We start from the raw sequence: 22,721 nt of genomic DNA, 5'->3' as shown, positions 1-22,721 counted from the left end.
AAATTATTTTTTGAAAAATAGTATTACTAACATTTTTTTTCTTTGCTCAGCTTTAATTAAACTTAGATATGTTTCAGAATAATTCAGGATATTTAAGAATTTTACCATTTTATTTACTAATTTTTTTCAAGTATCAACCGAATAATTTTATTTGTGTGTGGCTGGAGATCCTATATTAACCATATATATTCTGACGATCAGCATTATGGTCGTACACCGGAGTTTCATATAAATACAGTATACTTCATTGTTTATTTTTAATCATTTACTTTTTTTTTCTCTCCTATTACTATTTCTATGTTTTTTTTTGAAGAAAATGTCATAACTTAATAAAGATATTCTTTTCTTAATATTTGAGGAATTACATGATAGTTCAATATTCCTCTTTTCATGCCTAATGGTTAATAGAATTTGGTGTAAAATCGTTATTCCAATTTTATGGAGGAATCCTTGGTGTTATGATATTAATTACCATAAAAAAATTTCTTTATATTCCATTCTTACTTCTTATTTATCTAATGATATTAAAGAATTCTTAACAAAAAAAGAAATTCTAATTTCAAACCAATCACTTGTATTTGATTATTTGTCATTTTGTAAAAGTATTGATACAATAATTATTGATAATATCATTTCCATTGGAACATCATCAGAATATAATCAATTTCTTTTACAAGAGGAAATTTATAGTTTCTTGATAAAGAAATGTCCAGAAATTAAGTATTTGAGTATATGTGATACCCATGAGATTTTATATCTTCCAGAAATAAAGGACTATCTCGAATCACTTTGTGAATTAACATTTGACACATTGATCGATCCTAGGTACTTTTACAAATTAGCAAATATCTGTCAACAAATACAAAGAATGATAATTATTAATAAAAACACAAAAGTTAATAATGGAACTACTAAATTAATTGAATTACAAAAAAATTTAAAATATTTTAAATGGATAGATGATTTTAAAGTAGATGATGGCTTCTATTATTGGGAAATATTGGAAGATCCTTATACAGAAATTTTTAACATGTTAGAAAAACATGCAAATACTATTAATCATTTTGAAACATGCCTTCTATTTGATTATGACAGTAATTACAATAATTATGATTATTCGTTTATACAATATACACTCCTAAGACTTCATAATTTAAAAATATTAGACATTGATTCACCTCTATTTTTAAGTAATGATGATTTTAATGAAAAATTGGAAATGGTAACTTATCGTGACCTTGAGATTCTAAAGATAGATTATATAGATATTTATCAAGTTACTTGCATAATAAAAAATTGTTTATATCTTAAAGAATTAAGGATCAATGATTTTCACTGGAATGATAATATTATTGATATCTCTCTTAATTTTATACATACAATTAGTGAAAATTGTTTTTTAATTGAATATTTAACAATTCCTGTTTTTCCATTATTGGAGAATCATTTTATTGAATTTGAAAAATTACTTAAAAAATGTCAAAATTTGCGAGCATTATATTTTCAAGATGCATATTATAAAGAAGGGAGAGAATTAGAATTTGGAGATTATTTGTTAAATTTGTTAGTTAAAGAAGCATCAACCAATCTAAGAGAAATTGGAATTTCTTATGATATTAGACTTTCTTTAAAAGCATTAGAATTATTTTTTGAAAAATGGAAAGGACGACCTGCAGTTTCTATATATGTCCATGGGTATTATTTTTATCGAAAAAATGATTCTTATATGAAAATTATCGATAAATATAAAATTGAAGGAGTGATTAAAGAAATGAATGTGTAGATAGTAATTCAATTACTATACTGAATTATTCGTTTTAATTAAAAGACTATAAATTTTCATTCGTGGTATAAATTTAGAACATATCTATGTATTATGATTTATGAGGGCAATTCAATAAAAAAAATATTTCCATTTTCTGATTTTTTTTCTATCTAATATGGATAATATGATAATCTTAATGAATTATGAACAATATATTATTGAAAAAAAAAACTAGTAATAAATTCACGTTTTTTGGTTATTTTCCAAAGCATAACTTCGGCTGTTTAATTCGGCAGCAATTACATACTGTATAATAATATTTATACATGGAATCCATGATATTTTTCCTTTAATTGTGCCACATTTAAAAAATTCATACTATACCAAATAAAATTTGCGTATTTGTTGATCTTAAATTCATAGAAATAAAATATTTAAGAATAAAAGTACGACTTGGATGAGATATAATACGTTTCTGTATTATTTGACCATAGTTATAGCATGTATTTTATTATATTATATAATAATTTAAATTTTATTAATAGTTTAATCATTAAAAATGTAGAATTTTATTAAGTATCGAATAAATAAACGCATCATTAACATAATAGTGTCAAAAATCCATAACCGAAAAAAAAAAATTAATTGTAAGGTCAGGAAATAAAAGGAAGATAATGCCCTATCAAAGATTTTACGTCCAAAAAAATTTAATGAATATTCCGATGATAGATTATAAACATTCTAATTTTCTATATTGTATGCTGTATAATTATTCAGTAATTTTTACCAATGCGGGAATTATCCAAGTTATTCGTATTGTATATAGCTATGTATATTATAAATTACAAGATATTTATTTTATTTAATGACTTAATCGTTTATATTCTAATTATTAAATGTAGTAATGCCGTCTGAAACCTATTTTTCATGTTGAAACTAAAGTCCAAATTTAGAAAAATCTCTTAAAAATATAGAAGTTATTAGGTTTAACTTAATAGGTTTAGGAATAATTTAAGAAAGCTTATGTTACTATAAAAAAAATAAAATTTGGATATTTGCTGACCCATCATCATGTATCAAGTAGTTAGGTGACTGAGAATTCCTTATGTAAAATATACCGAGGATTTAATAAACAATAAATATTACTACAAAGATCTCTTCTTCAACTGATCTACAGGAGTCAGTGTATCTGTTGGATTTTCGAATTGTAAATTATTCTATGCGCACATGATTATCCTGTGTTACTGATTTCTTTAAAATATTTTTTTTACGCGAAAAAAAAAAATTTTTAAAAATGACATTCAAATGATCTTTGACATTTCAAGTCTACTTGCAGAAATCACTTACTGCAAATTTTTTTTAAGTTATATTCATTAATTTTTTGTTATGGGTCACATGATATATATTTGAAACACTTGTGTACTATTTTTATGAAAAAGAGACGAACAAAAAAAACAAAAAAAGAATCCGTATTTTTATTTTAACTACAAATGTAGTTAATACTGACAAGTATAGAATAATGCATTTAATAGAGATCCACATTTGCTTGTGATAACACCAGAGTTAATCGTGCGCCAACTCGGCAGAAGCTTGCGAGCGTGCAATCGTGTTGGATGGTTCAACGTCATCCGGGAGAGGTATCAATCTTGTAAAGAAAATTGAAGGATTATTAATAACGTCACGATCTCAACGTGAAATGGCAAAAAAGCCTGAGCGATTGGTCTTTGGAAAAACACCTTCAAAAATCATAGGACGCGAACTCCTTAGTTGCGATTGTTGGTAAAGTTGAATGGCTTTATCATAGCCATAGTTATATTGAGGGATTGAACTGACGTTGAAACGTCGTCTAACTTTGTAATAGAAAAGATTAATATTGTACGTGTTGTAGTAATAAAGGTGGGCGTCGCCTTGAAAGTCAGCTGGTAAGGAAGATAATGGTTTTTTTAATTTGTTGCGTTTTTTAACTCTTCAAAACCAATTTTTCGTCCGACGAAGTAGTAATGTGATGGAGTCTTTAAGTTTATCATAACTTTTGAGAGGTCAATCATATCATGATCTATTCTTTTTTCTGGTAGGTGAGCAAGTTGTTTGAAAACTGTTGGTGAGTGTGATTGAGCCGAAGGTGTATTAAATATGTATGGTTTAACATAATGGCCCTGATTCTTGCTTGAGAATCCCTTTAGTCAGATGGTTCCATCTTTTCTGTTGTTATGGTGAGTGTACGACATCAAACTTTAAGTTTGAATATTCTTTATAATAAGCGCAGGTGGTTTCAATAGTGCGATTATTGTTGTATGTAGACACTGGCTCCATCATTGCTTTTAAGTTGGAGTTCTTATTACTATGGTAATTATTATATTTTCGTATGGTAACCGAATATTTGACGCCTAAGCGTTTTGAATAAATCTCTCTCATTTTATTTGATGACATCCAATTTCGATAGAACTGCGGGCCTTTTGGAATATGTCCGACTGGTTCATAATCATAGGTAACGTGGCTCTTGGTGTTTATCGCATTTCCAGCGGTTAAGTGATGAAACGGACGCAGCAAGGTATTGGCAATTATCTGTACCTTACAGGGTAGATAAGATCTGTGGGTTCCGGAGCTAAATCAGATTATATAAAAAAAAAGAAAAAAAAAGGCTTGATGTTTTTATCTGTACGTGCTTGATGGTTTTATCCATCTGTGCTTGATATTTTTGTCCGTCTGTGCTTGATGTTTTTGTCAAACTGTGTTTGATTTAATCCAACTATACTTGATAATTTTATCTTTGCCAAAAATTAGTTTCTTTGTCAGCACAGGATTGATATTTTGTCAATCACATGTTTTTTAAGTTTTAGCGTAGTTTAAAAAAATTTTTTTTTAAATCTTACACGAATAATTTTTTTTTAAGGCTTTTTCTGTTAGAATTTTTTTGGATTTTTTTTTAAATAAAAAGATTTTTTTTTTTGATAAAAAATTTCGTTGGAGAATTTTTTTTCATTGATAGGGACATTTCTGAGTTTTTTTTGATGGATAATTTCGTTAAAATTTTTTATTTGATAGAAATTTCATTGGAGAATTTTTTTTTTATAAGATTTTTTTTGTTTTTTGACATATACTTAATTTGTTGGAACAATTTTTTTTAACAGGAGGGATTTTTTTTTTGATAGAGAATTCATTGAGAATTTTTATTTTTTTTTGTAGAAAATTCTTAGAAGAATTTTTTTAATAGGGAAGATTTTTTTTTGATAGATAATTTCGTTAGAAAATTTTTTAACAGGGGAGATTTTTTTTTTGATAGGAATTTCGGTAAAGAATTTTTTTTTTTAATATGAGGGAAGTTTTTTTTTTGATAGATCAATTCGTTAGAAATTTTTCTTTAATCGGGAATATTTTTTTTGATTGAGAATTTCATTAGAGAATTTTTTTTAATAAAGAATTTCATTAGAGATCTTTTTTTTTATAAAATTTATTGGAAAAATTTTTATTAGATTTTACAATTTTAATAAATTTTTACTCCTCTTCATCTTCCCATCACTTCTTTTTGTCTCCCGTAACTTCCTTTCGTCTTTCATCACTTCTTTTCGTCTCCCATCACTCCTCTTCATCTTCCCATCATTTCTTTTTGTCTCCCATCATTTCCTTTCGTCTTTCATCACTTCTTTTCGTCTCCCATCACTCCTTCTAATCTCTCATCACTCTTCTTCATCTTCCCATCACTTCTTTTCGTCTCTCATCACTTCTTTCGTCTCCCATCACTCCTCTTCATCTTCCTATCACTTCTTTTCGTTTCCCATCACTCCTTCTAATCTCTCATCACTCTTCTTCATCTTCCCATCACTTCTTTCGTCTCCCATCATGTCCTATTTCTCCTTTTTGTTTCCTATCACTTCTCATTGCTCTTTTTTATTCCCTTTCATCTCCTATTACTTTCCATTACTCTATTGTTATTTCAATTTTTTATTAGCATTTTTCTCTTTGATCATTGTAATTTACTTAGGCCCCACAAATTCGAATTTTCGGTTCACTTCACCCGGCCGGGTCACTTTTTCAAATTTCAATAAAAAAAAGTTTATATATAAAAAATTTATCACGTGATCAGGACGTAATTTTATTGGCGGGTAAGTTTATCACGCGGCTGAGAACTTCTATAAATTCCTCCCTTTTAAAAGTCAACCAATCAAATGTCACGATTTTATATATAAACTTTTTTTACTAATAAACAATAAACCCCGGGTCCCCGGGTCGATTTTAAATTTCAATGTTACGTGAACCGAAAAATTGAATTTGTGTGGCCTTATCTTGTTGTTGTTTCTTTTATTTGTATCACTTCATTAAAAATACAGTGATTTTTTTCTTTAAAATCGTAAAATATGTGACTAAAATTTTAATATTTGAAAATAAAATTTCATTGGATAAGATAATTTTAATAAATATGTTGCAAAAAAATTTTTTTTAAAAAAAGTTTAGCCGATCAAAAATTAAGGTTAAAAAATCAGCTGTCAGCCGATCAATAAATTTACTCTATATATTGTATATCATGTGACATATTTAAAAAAAAGTCCCCAGGCGACAATCACCCAAGCGTTTAGCAATTCCCTTAAATTGTACTATTTTACTATTTTAACTTATAATAAACCGAAATCTGCCATTTCTCTATACTTAATTTACTCATTATAAATAGAAAACATCATTTGTTTATTCATTTTATTAATTTATTTGTTTTAACGAAGCTTATTTATAAAAGAGAGATCAACAATTTGCATATTTATAATCGCATATTTATAAATTGAAGTACAATAACTTTCACTTAAAAGATCTTTTAAAAGCATGCCAAGCTCTCCCATGAAAATGACCTCTTGTTTTAAACTTAAAATTTATTGCAAAAGATATTTTAAAAAAAATTTTTTTTGCAAACATATTTATTCAAAATAATCTTATTTAATGAAACTTTATTTGCAAATATTAAATTTAAGTCACACATTTTTGATTTTAAAGAAAAATATCACCATATTTATTTTTATTGAAGTGATACAAATAAAAGAAACAATAACAATAAATAAAAAAGATAAGTAAATTACAATGATCAAGGAGAAAGATGCTAATAAAAAAAATGAAATAACAATGGAGTAATGGAAAGTAATAGAAGATAAAAGAGAATAAAAAAGAGTAATGAGAAGTGATAGGAAACAAAAAGGAGAAATAGGACATGATGAGAGATGAAAAGGAGTGATGGGAGAGTGATTGGAGATAAAAAGGAGTGATAGGAGACGAAAAGAAGTGATGGGAAGATAAAGAAGAGTGATGGGAGATTAGAAGGAGTGATGAGAGATAAAAAGGAGAGGAGTGATGGAAGACGAAAAGAAGTGATGAGAGACGAAGAGGATGATGGGAGACGAAAAGAAGTGATTGGAGACGAAGAGGAGTGATGGGAGACGAAAAGAAATGAGTGGAGACAAAGAGGAGTGATGAGAGACGAAAAGGAGTGATGGGAGACGAAGAGGAGTTATGGGGACGAAGAGGAGTGATGGGAAGATGAAGAGGAGTAAAAATTTATTAAAATTGTAAAATTTAATAAAAAATTTTCAATAAATTTTTTATAAAAAAAAAAGATCTCTAATGAAATTCATTATTAAAAAAAAAATTTCAAGCCAAATTCTCGATACCCTTATTAAAAAAACTTTTTAACTTTTTTCAATAAAATTTTTTATTAAGATTTCTAAACAAAATTCTCCATCAAAAAAATAAAAAAATTTTTCAATAAACAATTCTCTAATGAAATTCTTAATCAAAAAAAAAACTCCTCTCCTATTAAAAAAAAAGTCTTTACCAAAATTTTCTATCAAAAAAAAATCTCCCTTGTTAAAAAAATTTACTAACGAAATGTTCTATCAAAAAAAAAAAGATTCTCAGCGAAATTATTTATTTTCCTATCAAAGAAAAATTCTTTAATAATCCTCTATCAAAAACAATCTCCCTATTAAAAAAAAATTTTCATCTATTAAAAAAAATTCCCAAAAGAAATTCTTTATCAAGGAAAACACTCTCCTATTAAAAAAAAAAATCTTAAAGTCAAAAAGAATCTCACTTTAAAAAGAATCTCACTTGTTAAAAAAATTTCTGACAAAATTATTTTTATCAAAAAAAATCTTTACTATTAAAAAAATTCTCCAAAGAATTTTCTACAAAAAAAAAAAAATCTCTCCTGTTAAACAAAATTATTCCAACAAATTAGGTATATGTCCAAAAAAAAAAATCTTACTAAAAAAAAATTCTCCAATGAAATTTAACGAAATTATCCATTAAAAAAAAATTCAGAAATGTAAAAAAAATTCTCTAACAAAATTTTTTATCAAAAAAAAAAGTAAAAAAAAATTTCCAAGAAATTATATCAAAAAAAAGTCTTTGCCTATATTAAAAATAAATAAATTGTTTTATAAAAAAAAGCAATAAAAAAAAAATTATTCGCGTAAAAATTTAAAAAAAAAATAATTCGCGTAAAATTTAAAAAAAAAAATTTAAAATTACGCTAAACTTAAAAACACGTGATTGACCCTGTGCTGACAAAGAAACTAATTTTTGACGAGATAAAATTATCAAGTATAGTTAGATTACGTGCTTGATATTTTTATCCGTTCATGCTTCCAACTGTATTTGATTTAAAGATAAATATCAAGCACGCGACAGATGAAAATCGGGTAAAATGTCAGACACGGGCTTGCCATATGTGTGGTTTTTTACGTCGGTGAAACATCGTCGATCAACGTACACCGGAATTTATATAAATATGTATTCTATTCGTTTATTTTTCCCCCCTATTTTTTTTTTTTTCCAAAGAAAAATGGCCAGACTTAATAAGGATATCCTTTTCTTGGTGTTTGAAGAATTACAAGATAATGCAAAATTTCTCTTTTCATGCTTAATGGTTAATAGAATTTGGTGTGAAACCGTAATTCCAATTTTATGGAAAAACCCCTGGCGCTATACTATTAATTATTATAATAAAAAATCTTTATATTCAATTCTTACTTCTTACTTATCCAATGATATTAAAGAAACCTTAACAAAGAAAGGAATTAAAATCTCAAGTCAATCACTTGCATTTGATTATTTGTCTTTCTGTAGGAGTATCAATATAGAAATTATAGATGATATAATTTCTATTGGACCATTATTAGAATATAATCGATTTCTTTTACAAGAACAAATTTATAGTTTCTTGATAAAGAAATGTCCAGAAATAAAGTATTTAAATGTATGTGGCACCTATGAGATACTACATCTTCCAGAAGCAAAATTCCGCCTTGAATCAATATATGAATTAACGTGTGACACATTGATTAATCCTAGGTATTTTTACAGATTAGCACATATATGTCAACAAGTACAAAGAATCATCATTGTTAATAAAAATTTAAAAGCTAATTCTGGAACTACTAAGTTAATCGAATATCAAAAAAATTTGAAATATTTTGAATGGGTAGACGAATTTGAAGTAGAAAATGATATGTATTATTATTGGGAAATGTTAGAAGATCCTTATACAGAAATTTTTAATGCAGTAAAGAAGCATGCGAATACTCTTAATCATTTTCAGTTTGAAAATTCTTCCGATAATTACAACGATAATGGTGATTATACATTTCTACAAGACGCACTCCTAGAACTTCATAATTTGAAAACATTAAAAATTAGTTCTCCTCTATTTTCAAATAATGATAATTTTAATAAAAAATTGGAAATGGTGGCTTATCGTAACCTTGAGTTTATAGAAATAGATTTTATATATATTTACCAAGTTAATTACATAATTAAAAATAGCTTATTTCTTAGAGAATTGAGGATCAATTGTTTTTACGTAGAAAAAGATACTTTTAATGATGATTCTTTTAATTTTATTCGTACAATTTATGAGAATTGTTTTTTAATTGAATATTTAACAATTCCTATGTTTCCATTATTTGAAACTTACTTTATTGAATTTGAAAAATTACTTAAAAAATGTCAGAATTTACGATCTTTATATTTTAAAAAAGAATATTATGAAAAAGGGAAAAACTTAGAATATGGGGATTACTTATCAAATGTGTTAACTAAAGAAGCATCAATAAATCTGAGACAAATAGGAATTCCTCATGGCATTAGGTTTTCTTTAGAAACTTTGGAGGCATTCCTTGAAAAATGGAAAGGACGACCTGCAATTTCCATTTTTTTGGTTGAGTTTTATATTTATCAGACTGATTCATATATGAAACTGGTCAATAAATATAAGATTGATGGAGTAATTAAAGATATAAACATATAGATAATTCAATTGTATATTACTGAGGGAATTACTCATTTTAAATAATAGACTACAATTTTCATTTACGGTATAAAATTTATATATCTTTGTATTATGATTTACGAGAACAATTTAATAAATGATTTTCATCTATAACCGAATAAATCTCAGTTTCTATTTTTATGAATAATATATTTTTTGTTTAACAACTAAATTCTTTTCAAAGTATGATATAAATCAATTTAAACTTTCATCTTACGGTTAATTTATTTTGAACCATAATATTTTATTTCGAATGTACCCCGGGTATTGGGTTATTATCCTGTTCTACGATTTGCTCAAAATGTGACACATTTGATCATTATTATCCTCAAAAAATTATTTGTTTATTTATTTATAATAAATTTAGGAATTTTTCTAACTACTAACTATCATCGATCACCGGTGACTGAAATTATGACGATCGACCAGCATTAAAAAAATATAGTGCCGGTAAAAATTGATAATTCTGGTCAACGGTGATGATCAATTAAAAAAAATTAGTAACGCGTTTATTAATTATGATTATTAAAATTTTACAAACACCTAGAAAATTATACAATTATATAATCCTCTATAACTAACCGATCTATCTAAATACTATATAAAATGTAACTAGATAATCAATCATAATAAAACTAAATTATAAAATTTAACTATATATTTTAACCTTCGTTCCCCAATTGTTCTTAAAGGATCTACGATTCGTTACATCATCTAAAAGATTATTTCTCGTTACTATTTTTTTATAGTTTTTTCATTTAATCTATTTTCAGTTGTTTTTTCAATTTTTCTTGATTTTTTATTATTAATTCTATCGCCCTCCTCTATTCTTTTTTTCCTTTTTAAGATCTATACCTCTATCTTTCTCTATCTCCGCCACTTCATCGCATCGTTTAACCCAGATTCTCGTTCTATATTTATCATAACAAAAGCTCCACAAATGTTCTATCACATTCTTGTATTCTTTTTTCTTCGATATCTCATCAAACTTTCTATTATATACACCTCGCAAAAGTTCCCATATTCTACTATAACCTAATAAAATATCTGATTGAGTTAACATTGTTTCATAAAATTTATATTAATATCTCGTAATATTTCCACTTCTTCTTTTTTATCATCTGATATTAATATTTCTTCATATTCAGCTATTGCTTCATATAACATTTCTTCTAATTCAACTTCATCTTCCAAACATGATACCAATCGATCTCATTATTGCATCTTGGACACACTGCATCTACTATTTCATTAACTTTTCTTTGATATAAAACTCCATAAGTTGGTAATTCTTTCAAAAAAATTTTAATTTTATATGATCTCATCTTTGTATCTTCGTAGCTAAACTGCCAAAAAGTGTATTACTAATAAAGTTAAGCGTCTTAACCCAATCGAATTCATTTTTAAAATTAAGATAAGACAGTACTTCTATCTTTCTGCTATTGAGAAGTTCATTTTTCCAAATACTGTAACTTGCGTACATTTCTTACGTCATCCTCTTAGATCGCCAGTTATCAATACATATTTCCAAAATAAATTGAATTCATTGATCGTTAACGCTTCATCCATAACATTAATTTCATAGGTTTCAAAATTTTCTTTCTTCATTAGTTCTAAAAGTTTTCTAATTTTTCCCTTCTCTTCTTTTATATTTTCCAATTCTGAATGCTTGAGAATATCTAATTTCAAATCCTCTTCCTTTAAAAATTTTTCAATCGCCAGCATTTCTATACAATACTCTTCGTCTATCCTTTTTCTATTACTAAGATTTTTCATAAAATATCTTCTGACTTTCTCATCAATTCCTAAAAGAATATCACTCCCTTTTTCTATCAAAAGTATTCCTATTATTATACATCTTATTAAAATTTTAAATTCATCTTCTTTCGTAACTTTAAATTTCGCATTTATCCTTATCTCATTTTTCTCTCTATTCCTTAATACCAAACTCACCAAATATTCTATATGTTTATATCCTTTTTCTAATACTTTTATTTTCCCTTTAACGCACTCTATTATTAAATAAGTTTGCCTTTTACTCTTATCTCTTTCATCCGTTTCTATTATATTATTTTTTTAATATATCGATAAATCTTGATCTGCTTTTATTATTTCGATCCTTTCAGTTTTTTTATTATAGTTCATATATTTTTCTTCCTCTATCACATATTCTTTCAAAACTTCATTTTTCATTTTTATGTTTCTGTGTCACCCCCGGTGACTTGAAGTAAAAAACAAAATTTAATATATTAAATATTTTAATATTCAATAATATATATACACTACCCGGCAAAAAGTCAGTAGGCAACTGTAAATTTCAATAATCGTTACGAAAATATCCTTCTATATAAAGTTTAATTTTTTAATAATTAACCCGTCTTTTGTATAATAAGTAAAGTTAATCATCTAGTTGAATTGTGCTTGTTCTAAAAATTACATGAATTTTTGGAAAAATTTGATTGAAATATTTTATATTTATCAAATAAATCAGATTTTAAATGGAATTATTTGAGTATAACGTAACATGAAAAAATTTGTTTTACCATACTTCATTTTTTAAATAAAAATGTTTATCGAAACTTTTAGCATATTATTACGAAGTATCATCAAAATCAATGAAATGATCAACAAGTTATATTCATTTGACTGAATTTGCCGATCATTTATCGATCATTACCAAATTAACTACCAAAATTTTAGCATTAACTAATGAATTAAATTCGGCCCAATTTTTTTTATGAAAACTTGAGATTTTGATTATTATTTCTAACTTTTTTTATTGAAACCAGAACTCAAGCTCATAATTTGTTCTTTAGTTAATATCTTGTAAAAAAACTAATAGGTGCAAGTCATCTTTGTTAAATATGTGTAACTTACAGACTATTTCGCTGATTTTGAAGATACTTTGCAATAATATGCTAAAAATTTTGATAAACAGTTTATTTAAAAATGAAGCGTAAATTAAGCAAAATTTTTTTAATGTTATATTATACCTAAATACTTGCCGTTAAAAATCTGATTTATTTAATAAATTATAGAATATTACAATCAATTTTTTTCAGAAGCTCATGTAATTTTTAGAGTAGGTGCAATTCAACTCAATGATCAACTTCACTTATTACACAAAGGACAGGTTAATTATTAAAAAAAAAACTTTATTTAGAAGGATATTTTCGTAACGATTATTGAAATTTACGGTTGCCTACTGACTTTTTGCCGGGTAGTGTATATTATATATAAAAAATTTTTTGAACTAAAACACAATTTCTATTCATAAATATTTAATTTAGTATAATTTACTGTCCAAGTATTCCCAAACCTATTGAAAAATTCTAATTTATTTGGCAAAACTCAGTAATATTTTAGCTAAAGATCTTTAAATTATTCTGAAAAAATAAAAAATTTATACGCGCACTAAATTCAATCGTAAAAAAAAAAAAATAACTTTAATTATTCAATTAAAGCCAGTTTTCCTTGACCAAAGTACTTAAATTAAAATTACGCCATAAAACACTGTATGAAAATATTACTATAAATATTGAGTATAGCTTTCTTTGCTAGCAATCACCCGTTGCTTTACACCGGGACCAATGAGTTTGTTTAAATAGAAAAATTTAGTATATTAAGTAAATTAAAGATAATTACAGTAGTTTTTTGTTTATAATTAGGAATTTAATTAGGTCTTTTGGTTCTTCTTTGTAACTATTAAGGTATGTTTTTATTTTTTTGTTTTTGTTAATTTATTACATGTAATTTCCGTTCCCTACTAACTTTATTTCTTCTTTTAATTTATGGGTTTAGTTTTTACTTGGTCTCCCTGTTTATCTCATTTCGTCCCTTCTCCATTTTTTTGTTTTCTTTTTGTCTCTTCATTTCTTTTGCTCTTTTTATTCTTCCCTTCCTTCATTTTTTCCATTGTTTTTTATTTCCTCTTCGTTCCTTTCGTCTTTTTCATTCCTTTACACTACCCTTCGTTCCTTTCATTTTTATTCCATTCCCACTTCATCTTTTTCGTTCCTTTACACTAATGTTCTTTACATTTTTTTTTCCATTCCCACTTCTCTTTACACTACCCTTTGTTTCTTTCATTTTTTTATTCCCCTTTGCTCTATTTCGTCCCCTCCATTCTTTTCATTTTTTTCATTAGTTCCCACTTGATCTTTTTCGTTCCTTTTGTTTCTTTCACTCCTCCTTTCCCTTTTACTCTCCCTATTTTTTCATTCACCCTCATTTTTTGATTAATTTTTTAGAAAATATTTTCGAAAAAACTTAATATTACAAATATTTTTATTAATTAATTATAAATTTTATAATTATTTCTTATTTTATATTACGTCAATCTTAAACTTATAACCAACTTAGGAAAAATATTTGAAATAATTAAATGTATTAGAATCTATTCATTTTATTTATTATTATTCATTTTAATCGATAAATTATTAATTTAACTAAACCATTTGAATTAAAATCTTTATTCAAAAATCTGGAATTCGAATATGGATTTGGTTATAATAATCTATTATTAAATCAACAATCTCTTCAAAAAGAATTGATATTTTTACATATTTTATAATTAATTAATTGATTTTTATGAATTTAAAAAATCAAACTATTTATCAGCAATTGAAAAAATCTTACTATCAATGTCGGTCAATTTTCCTATATCTGGTATGTTATATTGATTTTTTTAAAAAAATAATAATTTTGTAAATATATTTAATATAATATTTTATCTTTTATTTAATAATAAAAAAAATTTAAAAAAAATTTGGAGGGAAAGAAAGAGGATAAAGAAAGAAATCAGTTTTAAAAAAAGGGAATCCGAAAAAAAAATAAGTACGAAAAAAATCTGAAAAAAAAGACAATAATCCAATCCAAAAAGAGTGAAAAAAAAAATTTTTTTTAAAAAAAATAACAATACGGTCTAAAAAAAAAAGATCGAAAAAAAAATAATATAAAAAAAATTGGTCTTAAAAGACCGAAACAATGGGGATTATTTAATAAAAAAAAAAAATTTCAGTTTGGGGAAAAAATTAAACCTAAACGGGAAAAGAATGAAAAAAAAAACAAATTTTTCGGTTTGAAAAGAAAAAATTTTTTTTCGGTCTGAAAAATTTTTTAAAAAAAATTGATTAATAATCAAAAAAAAAAATTCCGATTACGGGTTTTAATTATATGGCATGGGATTTCAAGTTACACAATTCAAATTATTTATACGGAAACGTCAGACAAATTTTTTTGGTTATATAGATGAATATGCAAACTAGCTTGGTAAAAATTAACATTGTACTTTCTTCTTGCTAAATAACTTTGTTTATTTAATAAATGTCATTTTATTTTGGCTAAAGTAAATGAAATTTCTTTATAAAAAACGTGTATTATATATAAAAAAAGTTGGGAAAATATTTTCAGCTTTATAAACAATACCTACTATAAGCCATTGCATAATATTTAGTTCTTTTGAAAAGATATTTTGAAATAAAAAAGAAAAGGAAAAAAAAGAAGAGGGAAAAGAAGAGGGAATGAAGGAGAAAAACAACGTGCACCGTGCATATGTATAAACAATGAACAAATAAAATTTTACTGATAATGCTGAGGCTGAGGCTGATGATGTTACGGTACATTTCGCTGAAATCCATTTTACCGAAACCATTTCGTTGAAGCCATTTCGCCAAAGGAATGTTTCACCGAAGTGCATTTTATCAAATCCATTTCATCGAATCATCCATTTCGCCAAATTCTATTTCACCAAATCTCATTTCGCTAAATGGTCATTTAGCCGAAAATAGTAGCGATCAACATTTTTATAAAAAATATTCATCACACAATGAAAATAAAAATTAAATTATTTTTAGAGATTTTTTTTTTCCAGGATATTATCACTTTAACATTCAAGTAACTGATATTAATTGTTACTAAGCAATAAATAAATAGCTCTATCTTCCTGAAAACATTTAACATTTAAGATAATTTAAAATTTCTAGAAAAGATTTATTTAGGCATTCAATGTGGCGAAATGTCCACTCGATAAAGTGGCTTCGACGAAATGTAATTCGGTGAAATGGTATCTCGGCGGAACGTCCTTTCGGTGAAATATCCCTTCGGTGAAATATCCCTTCAGCAAAATGGCTTCAGCGAAATAGGTTTCAGTGACAAATACAGACAAGTATCTACCCCAGTATTGCCAGAAAATTTTTTCAACCCCACGTGACTTTGGCCGGCATTATGAGATTTGGCTGGAATTAAGAAATTAACCATGTGTCGAATAACGTGTGATGAATAGGATTTTAGACACCGAAAAAAATCTGTCCCCAGAATACTTATAAAAAATGAGAAAGTGGAGGGATGTGACACAGGTGACAAATTATTTAGGGTCACGTGGGGTGAAAAAATTTTCTGGCGATACTGGGGAAGATCAGACAAGTCATATGGTCACATGATACACGTTTGTGATCTACATAACTGTGTAACTATTGTAAGTCTATTCCGGCGAAACACCTTATGGTCGTACACCAGAGCTTTGTATAAATACGCAACATCATTTTTTTATTCATTCTAATTCGTATGTTTTTTTTCTCCCCTATTATTTTTTTCTTTTTTTGAAGAAAAATGTCTAAGCTTAATAGAGATATTCTTTACTTGATATTTGAGGAATTACAAAATAATTCAAAATTCCTTTTTTCATGCCTAATGGTTAATAGAATTTGGTGTGAAACCGTGATTCCAATTTTATGGAGGAACCCTTGGTACTATGCTATTAATTATCATAAAAAAAGTTCTTTATATTCTATTCTTACTTCTTATTTATCCAATGATATTAAAGAATTCTTAACAAAGAAAGAAATTAAAATTTCAAACCAATCACTTGCATTTGATTATTTGTCTTTCTGTAGAAGTATCGATATAAAAATTATAGATGATATAATTTCCGTTGGATCACCATTAGAATATAATCGATTTCTTTTACAAGAGGAAATTTACAGTTTATTAATAAAGAAATGTCCAGAAATAAAGTATTTGAAAATACGTGGTATCTATGAGATAGTATATCTTTCAGAAGAAAAGTTCTGCCTTGAATCACTTTGTGAATTAACGTGTGACACATTGATTAATCCTAGGTATTTTTACAGATTAGCGCATATTTGTCAACGAATACAAAGAATCATCATTATTAATAAAAACTTAGTAAAGGTTAATAATGGAACTACTAAGTTAATTGAATTTCAAAAAAATTTAAAATATTTTAAATGGGTAGATGATTTTAATGAAGATAGTTATTGGGAATTATTTGAAGATCCTTATGCGGAAATTTTTAATGTATTAAAAAAACATGCAAATACTCTTAATCATTTTGATATAAACCTTCGTTATGAGTATGAAGATTATTCAGATTATTACGATATTTACAATGAATGTAATTATGCATTTCTACAATATACACTCCTAGAACTTCATAATTTAAAAATATTAGAAATTAATTCTCCTATATTTTTAAATAACGATGATTTCAATAAAAAGTTGGAAATGGTGGCTTATCGTAACCTTGAGATCCTAGAGATAAGTTTTATACATCATATTTATCAAATTACTTGCATGGTTAAAAATAGCTTATGTCTTAAAGAATTAAGGGTCATTGCTTTTCACTGGAATTATGGTAATATTTATAATGACTCCCTTAATTTTATTCGTACAATTTATGAAAATTGTCTTTTAATTGAATATCTAACAATTCCTATGTTCCCATTATTGGAAAATCACTTTATTGAATTTAAAAAATTACTTAAAAAATGTCAGAATTTACGATATTTATATTTTAAAGAAATATATTATGAAAAGTGGGATGATTTAGAATATGGGGATTACTTATCAAGTACGTTAATTAAAGAAGCATCAACAAATCTAAAAAAAATAGGAATTCCTCATGGCATTAAGTTTTCTTTAGAAACTTTGAAGGCATTCTTTGAAAAATGGAAAGGACGACCTGCAATTTCCATCTATTTAGTTGATTTTCATAGTTATCAAACTAATTCATATATGAAACTGATCAATAAAGCTAAGATTGAAGGTGTAATTAAATATATAAATGTATAGATAGTTCAATTGTATTACTGAGGGAATTACTCATTTTAAATAAAAGACTATAATTTTCATTTGCGGTATAAAATTTATATATCTATGTATTATGATTTACGAGAACAATTTAATAAAAGATTTTCATCTATAATCGAATAAATCTCAGTTTCTATTTTATGAATAATATGTTTTTTAATATCTTATATTATATTATGAATTTATCCCTTAATTATTGTTTAACAATTAAATTCTTTCAGAGTATGATATAAATTTTCGTCTTTAACTCGAACTTTGTAAGTCATAATATTTTATTTTAAATGTAATAATTTTACTATTTGGTTTGTAATGGTTAGCCAATTTATAGTGATTTTTTGCTATTAATTGAAAAGTTTATCCTATGAATATTTTTCAATCCATCTTGGTACAATTAGCATTGATTGTAATATGATAACTGTTATTTATAAATTTTTTAGTCGTAAATCAACTTTAAAAAACTCAATAAAATTCAATAAATTGGATAATAAAAATTCCCTTTTAATGAGGCTGAACCATTAAAATTTTAAGGCGTGGAATAATAGAAGCATTTTAATAAAATTATTTATAACTCTCATTTATTGAACTTTGCCCCATTGGTCTATCCATATTTACATATAATAATCCCCTGTCACTTAAAAATTGCGAGTGATTAGCTGAGTACTCCCTATAAGAAATATGTACATGGAAAGGATACATTTCTATAGATTCCATATACAAATTCCGTATATTTAATAAGCAATTCATTTTTGAACATTTTTTAAAAAAACTAATGTATACGAAAAAAATTAATCATGCGGAATGTATACGGAATTTTTTAAAAAATCCCATAACATGAGATCACGTGATTGTTTATTGATTTGTTATGATAAACCCTTACTTTAATGAGTTTGATCTTCTGATCTTCCTTTCTGTCTTTCCTTTCCTTTCTCTTATCTCTTGTCTTATTTTTGTTATTTTTTCTAAAATTTTCTTCATCACCTCCCTTTTAAAAAAAAAATTTTTTTTTCATACCTCACTTTAAAAAAGTTTTTTTTTTGTCACTCTCCCTTAACAAAAATTTTTTTTCGTCACTTCTTAAAAAAAAAATTTTTTGATTTTATTCTTTTATTCCCACTCTTCTTTTTTTTAAAAAAAATTTTCTTCTTTCTATTTCTATTTCCTCTTTATAAATTCTAACTTTGACGTCCTCCCTTTAAAAAAAAATTTTTTTTAACTTTCCTAACTTCGTTACCCCTCTTTTTAAAAAAATATTTTTTTTGATTTATTCTTTATTCCCTTTTCTTTTTTTATTTATATTTATCCCTTTTTTTATTTTATAGGCCAGCAGATTTTTTTTTGTGAGAAGATTCAGTTTTCTTTTTTCTTTTTTGTAGATCAGTTTGGGAGTCCTTTCCTTTTTGTAGGATGGTTCAGGATTTTTTTCTTTTTTTAGGTCAGTTCAAATTTTCTTTTTTTTTTTTGTAAGTTGGGTTCAGATTCTTTTCTTTTTATAGGTTATTACAGTTTTGTTGCTTCAGAGTCTTCTTTTTTTGTAGGTCAGTTTTGGATTTATTTTGTTGTTTTGGTTTCTTTTTCATCAGACACTTTATAATTCTTTTCTTTTATGTAGGTCAGACATTCTGGAGTTCTCTTTTTTTTTTTGTAGGAATGCTAACCTTTGGGTACTTGGATGATTGCAGATACAATATGAGGAGGGATTTTGTTTCCAATTAAGTTAGACGTTCTTATATTTCTTTCTTTTTTTTTTAGGTTATTTGACTCCAAATGAACCTGAACTTATAGATAATTTTGGTTGCAATAGATGGTTTTAATAAGGAAGGAATTTTCATAATTGTCCGAAGCGTAAGCGTGAGACACTTCCATTCTACTCCATACCATGCATGTTGGTGTCTGTCCGCACGCGTGTATGGCCAATAAAATCTAAGGATCAGGTGTAACCTTAGATTTGTTTACGTGCATCTTTATGCCCCTGATTCTAAAAATATCTTTATAAAGTCACATGACTACTGTTTATACGTTAAATTTAAAAATTTTTTTTATCCCTGATTTAAATTTTCTTATTTCTTAAAAGTTTTTTATGGCATTCAAATAATAAATTAATTTTTTTTTTACTCATAATTTTTACATTTTGTATTTTTTTTAATTAAATGTTAACTTTTTATTTTTTTTTTTGACAATCATGAGAATAAATTAAAAATTTGCAACACAGTACAAAGTATGAAAGTATGATAATAAAATGACATTTTTTAGTAATTCTATTACTTTTTTTAGCATTTTTAGTGTTATATTTTTAGTGTTCAGTTTAAATTTATGAACATGTAATTTATGATGCTTTGGACGCACCAACGGTTACTGTTTCCTAGTATATTTGTATTTTATTTATTTTTTATTTTTTATTTAATTTAATAAAGTAAAATTAGATTTATGAAAATACAATTATAGTAAACTGTAATACAAATAGTAAATTTAGTGACCAAATTGTATAAATTTCGTGATAAAATCAGTGATTAAATCATGTAAATTCCATATGAATCCCATGCAAATTCCGTATCCAAACCATATTTTTAGTGATACAGAATTGTGAATTTTTCTGTATCCTATTATGATACGTTATTTCTAAGGAAAAAAATCATATGAAAACTTTATAAAAAATGTATCCAATTTTTTTATAGGGACTTATTTCCTGGACTCTTATAGATAACCGGAAAATTACTAATTTTAGTTTAAAATAGTTTTTAGTGAGTGACATGCTCCAGAGGATTACCCATTTATTTCATGACAAGATTAATGTTAGGATTTTTTCCCTTCGGGAAAAAAACCCTATTATTTTTTGTTTTTTTGTTTTTTTAATTTCTAGTAACGTATTTCTTATTTATTAAGAATCAAAGATTACATAATTATTAAAATACCTAGAAAATTATTAATATAATTAATAATCCCCTATAACTAAATATAAACTATCTACAAAACAAAAAAGAACTATACTAAGACCAATCTAACCAGTTTTAAGCATTGAATCACTAATCGGTATCAAGCTTAATAATAGACTAACATAATTATTTATTTATATTTTTTATTTCCTTTGCTCCATTTCGTCCCCTCCATTCTTTTCATTTTTTCATTCCCACTTGATCTTTTTCGTTCCTTTGGTTTCTTTCACTCCCCTTTGCTCCATTTCATTTCTTCCTCTCCTTTCGTTTTTTTTATTCCCTTTTACTCTCCTTATTTTTTCAAACACTTTTATTTTTTGATTAATTTTTTATTAATTATAAATTTTATAATTGTTTATTATTTCTTATTTTATATTGCGTCAATCTTAAACTTAAAAAAAATATTTGAATAAATAAATGTATTAGAATCTATTTATTATTATTCTTTTGGTACTTAATTTAACTAAACAAGAATTAAAATCTTTATTCAAAAATCTGGTAGTTATTTAGAGCATTACGGATATGGATTTGGTTATAATAATCTATTATTAAATCAACAATTTCTTCAAAAAAAATTGATATTTTTACATATTTTATAATTAATTAATTGATTTTATGAATTTGAAAAATCAAACTATTTATCCAGCATTCAATTTAATTGAAAAATCTTACTCATCCTTCTATCAATGTCAGTAAATTTTCCTATATCTGATATGTTATATTGATTTTTTTTAAAAAATAATAATTTTGTAAATATATTTAATGAAATATTTTATTTTTTATTTAATAAAAAAAAATTTATAATTTTTTCAGATTGGGAAAAAAATTAAACCTAAACAGGAAAAGAATGAGAAAAAACAAATTTTTCAGGTTGAAAAAAAACTAAACTACTAAACTGAAAGAAAAGGGAGAAAAATTATTTTCAGTTTGAAAAATTTTTAAAAGGAACCAAAAAAAATTAAAAATATTTGAAAAAAAAATCGGACAAAAAAATTAATAATTTAACTGAAATTGAATTAGTTGATAGGAATCGAATAGTTTTGATCATAAATAAATCAGGCGGAGGCATGTCACAGGTTTTAATTATATGGTATAGGATTTCAAGTTACACAATTTATATGAAGACTAATCCAAACATCAGACAAATTTTTTTAATTATATAAATATTAGTTTATTATTGAGTTTGATACAAAAAGTAGCACTGCAACATTGATCTGATCATCGATCCAAACCTAAATAGTGAAAGAATGTATTTGGAAAAAAAAATTTGGTTTGAAAGAAAAAAACCAAACTGAAAAAGGAAAACGGAAAAAAAAATTTAAATTGGTTGGAAAAAAACCAAAAAAAAGTATTTAAACAATTTTGATTAAAATTTCATTAACCGGAATTGAATTAGATGTACAGTACAATATGACTTGCCAATCAAGCGAGTCTTAATTATAAAGAACATGGATCAGCAAATTATATAGAATATAGATGTTGTGCCTCAGATCGATTCTTGCCTCAGATTGAAGCTCACGCACCTCAGATTGAGATTGTCATCTTGACGCACCTCAATTGCTAATAAAAATGAGCTATAATTAAACATCAAAATTTCCAATTTTAATGT

The 22,721-nt window shown here is 25.7% G+C and overlaps 5 protein-coding genes across 5 annotated transcripts; 3 read left to right on the top strand and 2 right to left on the bottom strand.

The window, feature by feature from the left end:
• Positions 1–397: 397 nt before the first annotated feature.
• Positions 398–1,783, top strand: OCT59_026654 (uncharacterized protein; the record flags this gene model as incomplete). The annotated part of the gene is made up of 1 exon (XM_066143319.1): positions 398–1,783. The coding sequence occupies one exon, from the start codon at positions 398–400 to the stop codon at positions 1,781–1,783; it is 1,386 nt and encodes a 461-aa protein (XP_065992849.1).
• Positions 1,784–8,588: 6,805 nt separating this feature from the next.
• On the top strand, positions 8,589–10,052 carry OCT59_026653 (uncharacterized protein; the record flags this gene model as incomplete). Its single annotated transcript, XM_066143318.1, has 1 exon — positions 8,589–10,052. One exon carries the CDS (start codon positions 8,589–8,591, stop codon positions 10,050–10,052), a length of 1,464 nt encoding a protein of 487 aa, XP_065992848.1.
• An 832-nt stretch (positions 10,053–10,884) lies between these two features.
• OCT59_026652 (uncharacterized protein) lies at positions 10,885–11,136 on the bottom strand (the record flags this gene model as incomplete). Its single annotated transcript, XM_066143316.1, has 1 exon — positions 10,885–11,136. The coding sequence occupies one exon, from the start codon at positions 11,134–11,136 to the stop codon at positions 10,885–10,887; it is 252 nt and encodes an 83-aa protein (XP_065992847.1).
• Positions 11,137–11,564: 428 nt separating this feature from the next.
• OCT59_026651 (uncharacterized protein) lies at positions 11,565–12,626 on the bottom strand (the record flags this gene model as incomplete). The annotated part of the gene is made up of 2 exons (XM_025325584.2): positions 11,565–12,133; positions 12,617–12,626. 2 exons carry the CDS (start codon positions 12,624–12,626, stop codon positions 11,565–11,567), a joined length of 579 nt encoding a protein of 192 aa, XP_025180474.2.
• A 4,056-nt stretch (positions 12,627–16,682) lies between these two features.
• Positions 16,683–18,164, top strand: OCT59_026650 (uncharacterized protein; the record flags this gene model as incomplete). The annotated part of the gene is made up of 1 exon (XM_066143315.1): positions 16,683–18,164. The coding sequence occupies one exon, from the start codon at positions 16,683–16,685 to the stop codon at positions 18,162–18,164; it is 1,482 nt and encodes a 493-aa protein (XP_065992846.1).
• Positions 18,165–22,721: the final 4,557 nt, after the last annotated feature.

The sequence above is a fragment of the Rhizophagus irregularis genome, chromosome 6, assembly GCF_026210795.1.
Source record: "Rhizophagus irregularis chromosome 6, complete sequence".
Classification (NCBI taxonomy): domain Eukaryota; kingdom Fungi; phylum Glomeromycota; class Glomeromycetes; order Glomerales; family Glomeraceae; genus Rhizophagus; species Rhizophagus irregularis.
This window is presented reverse-complemented; position numbering and strand designations above follow the sequence as displayed.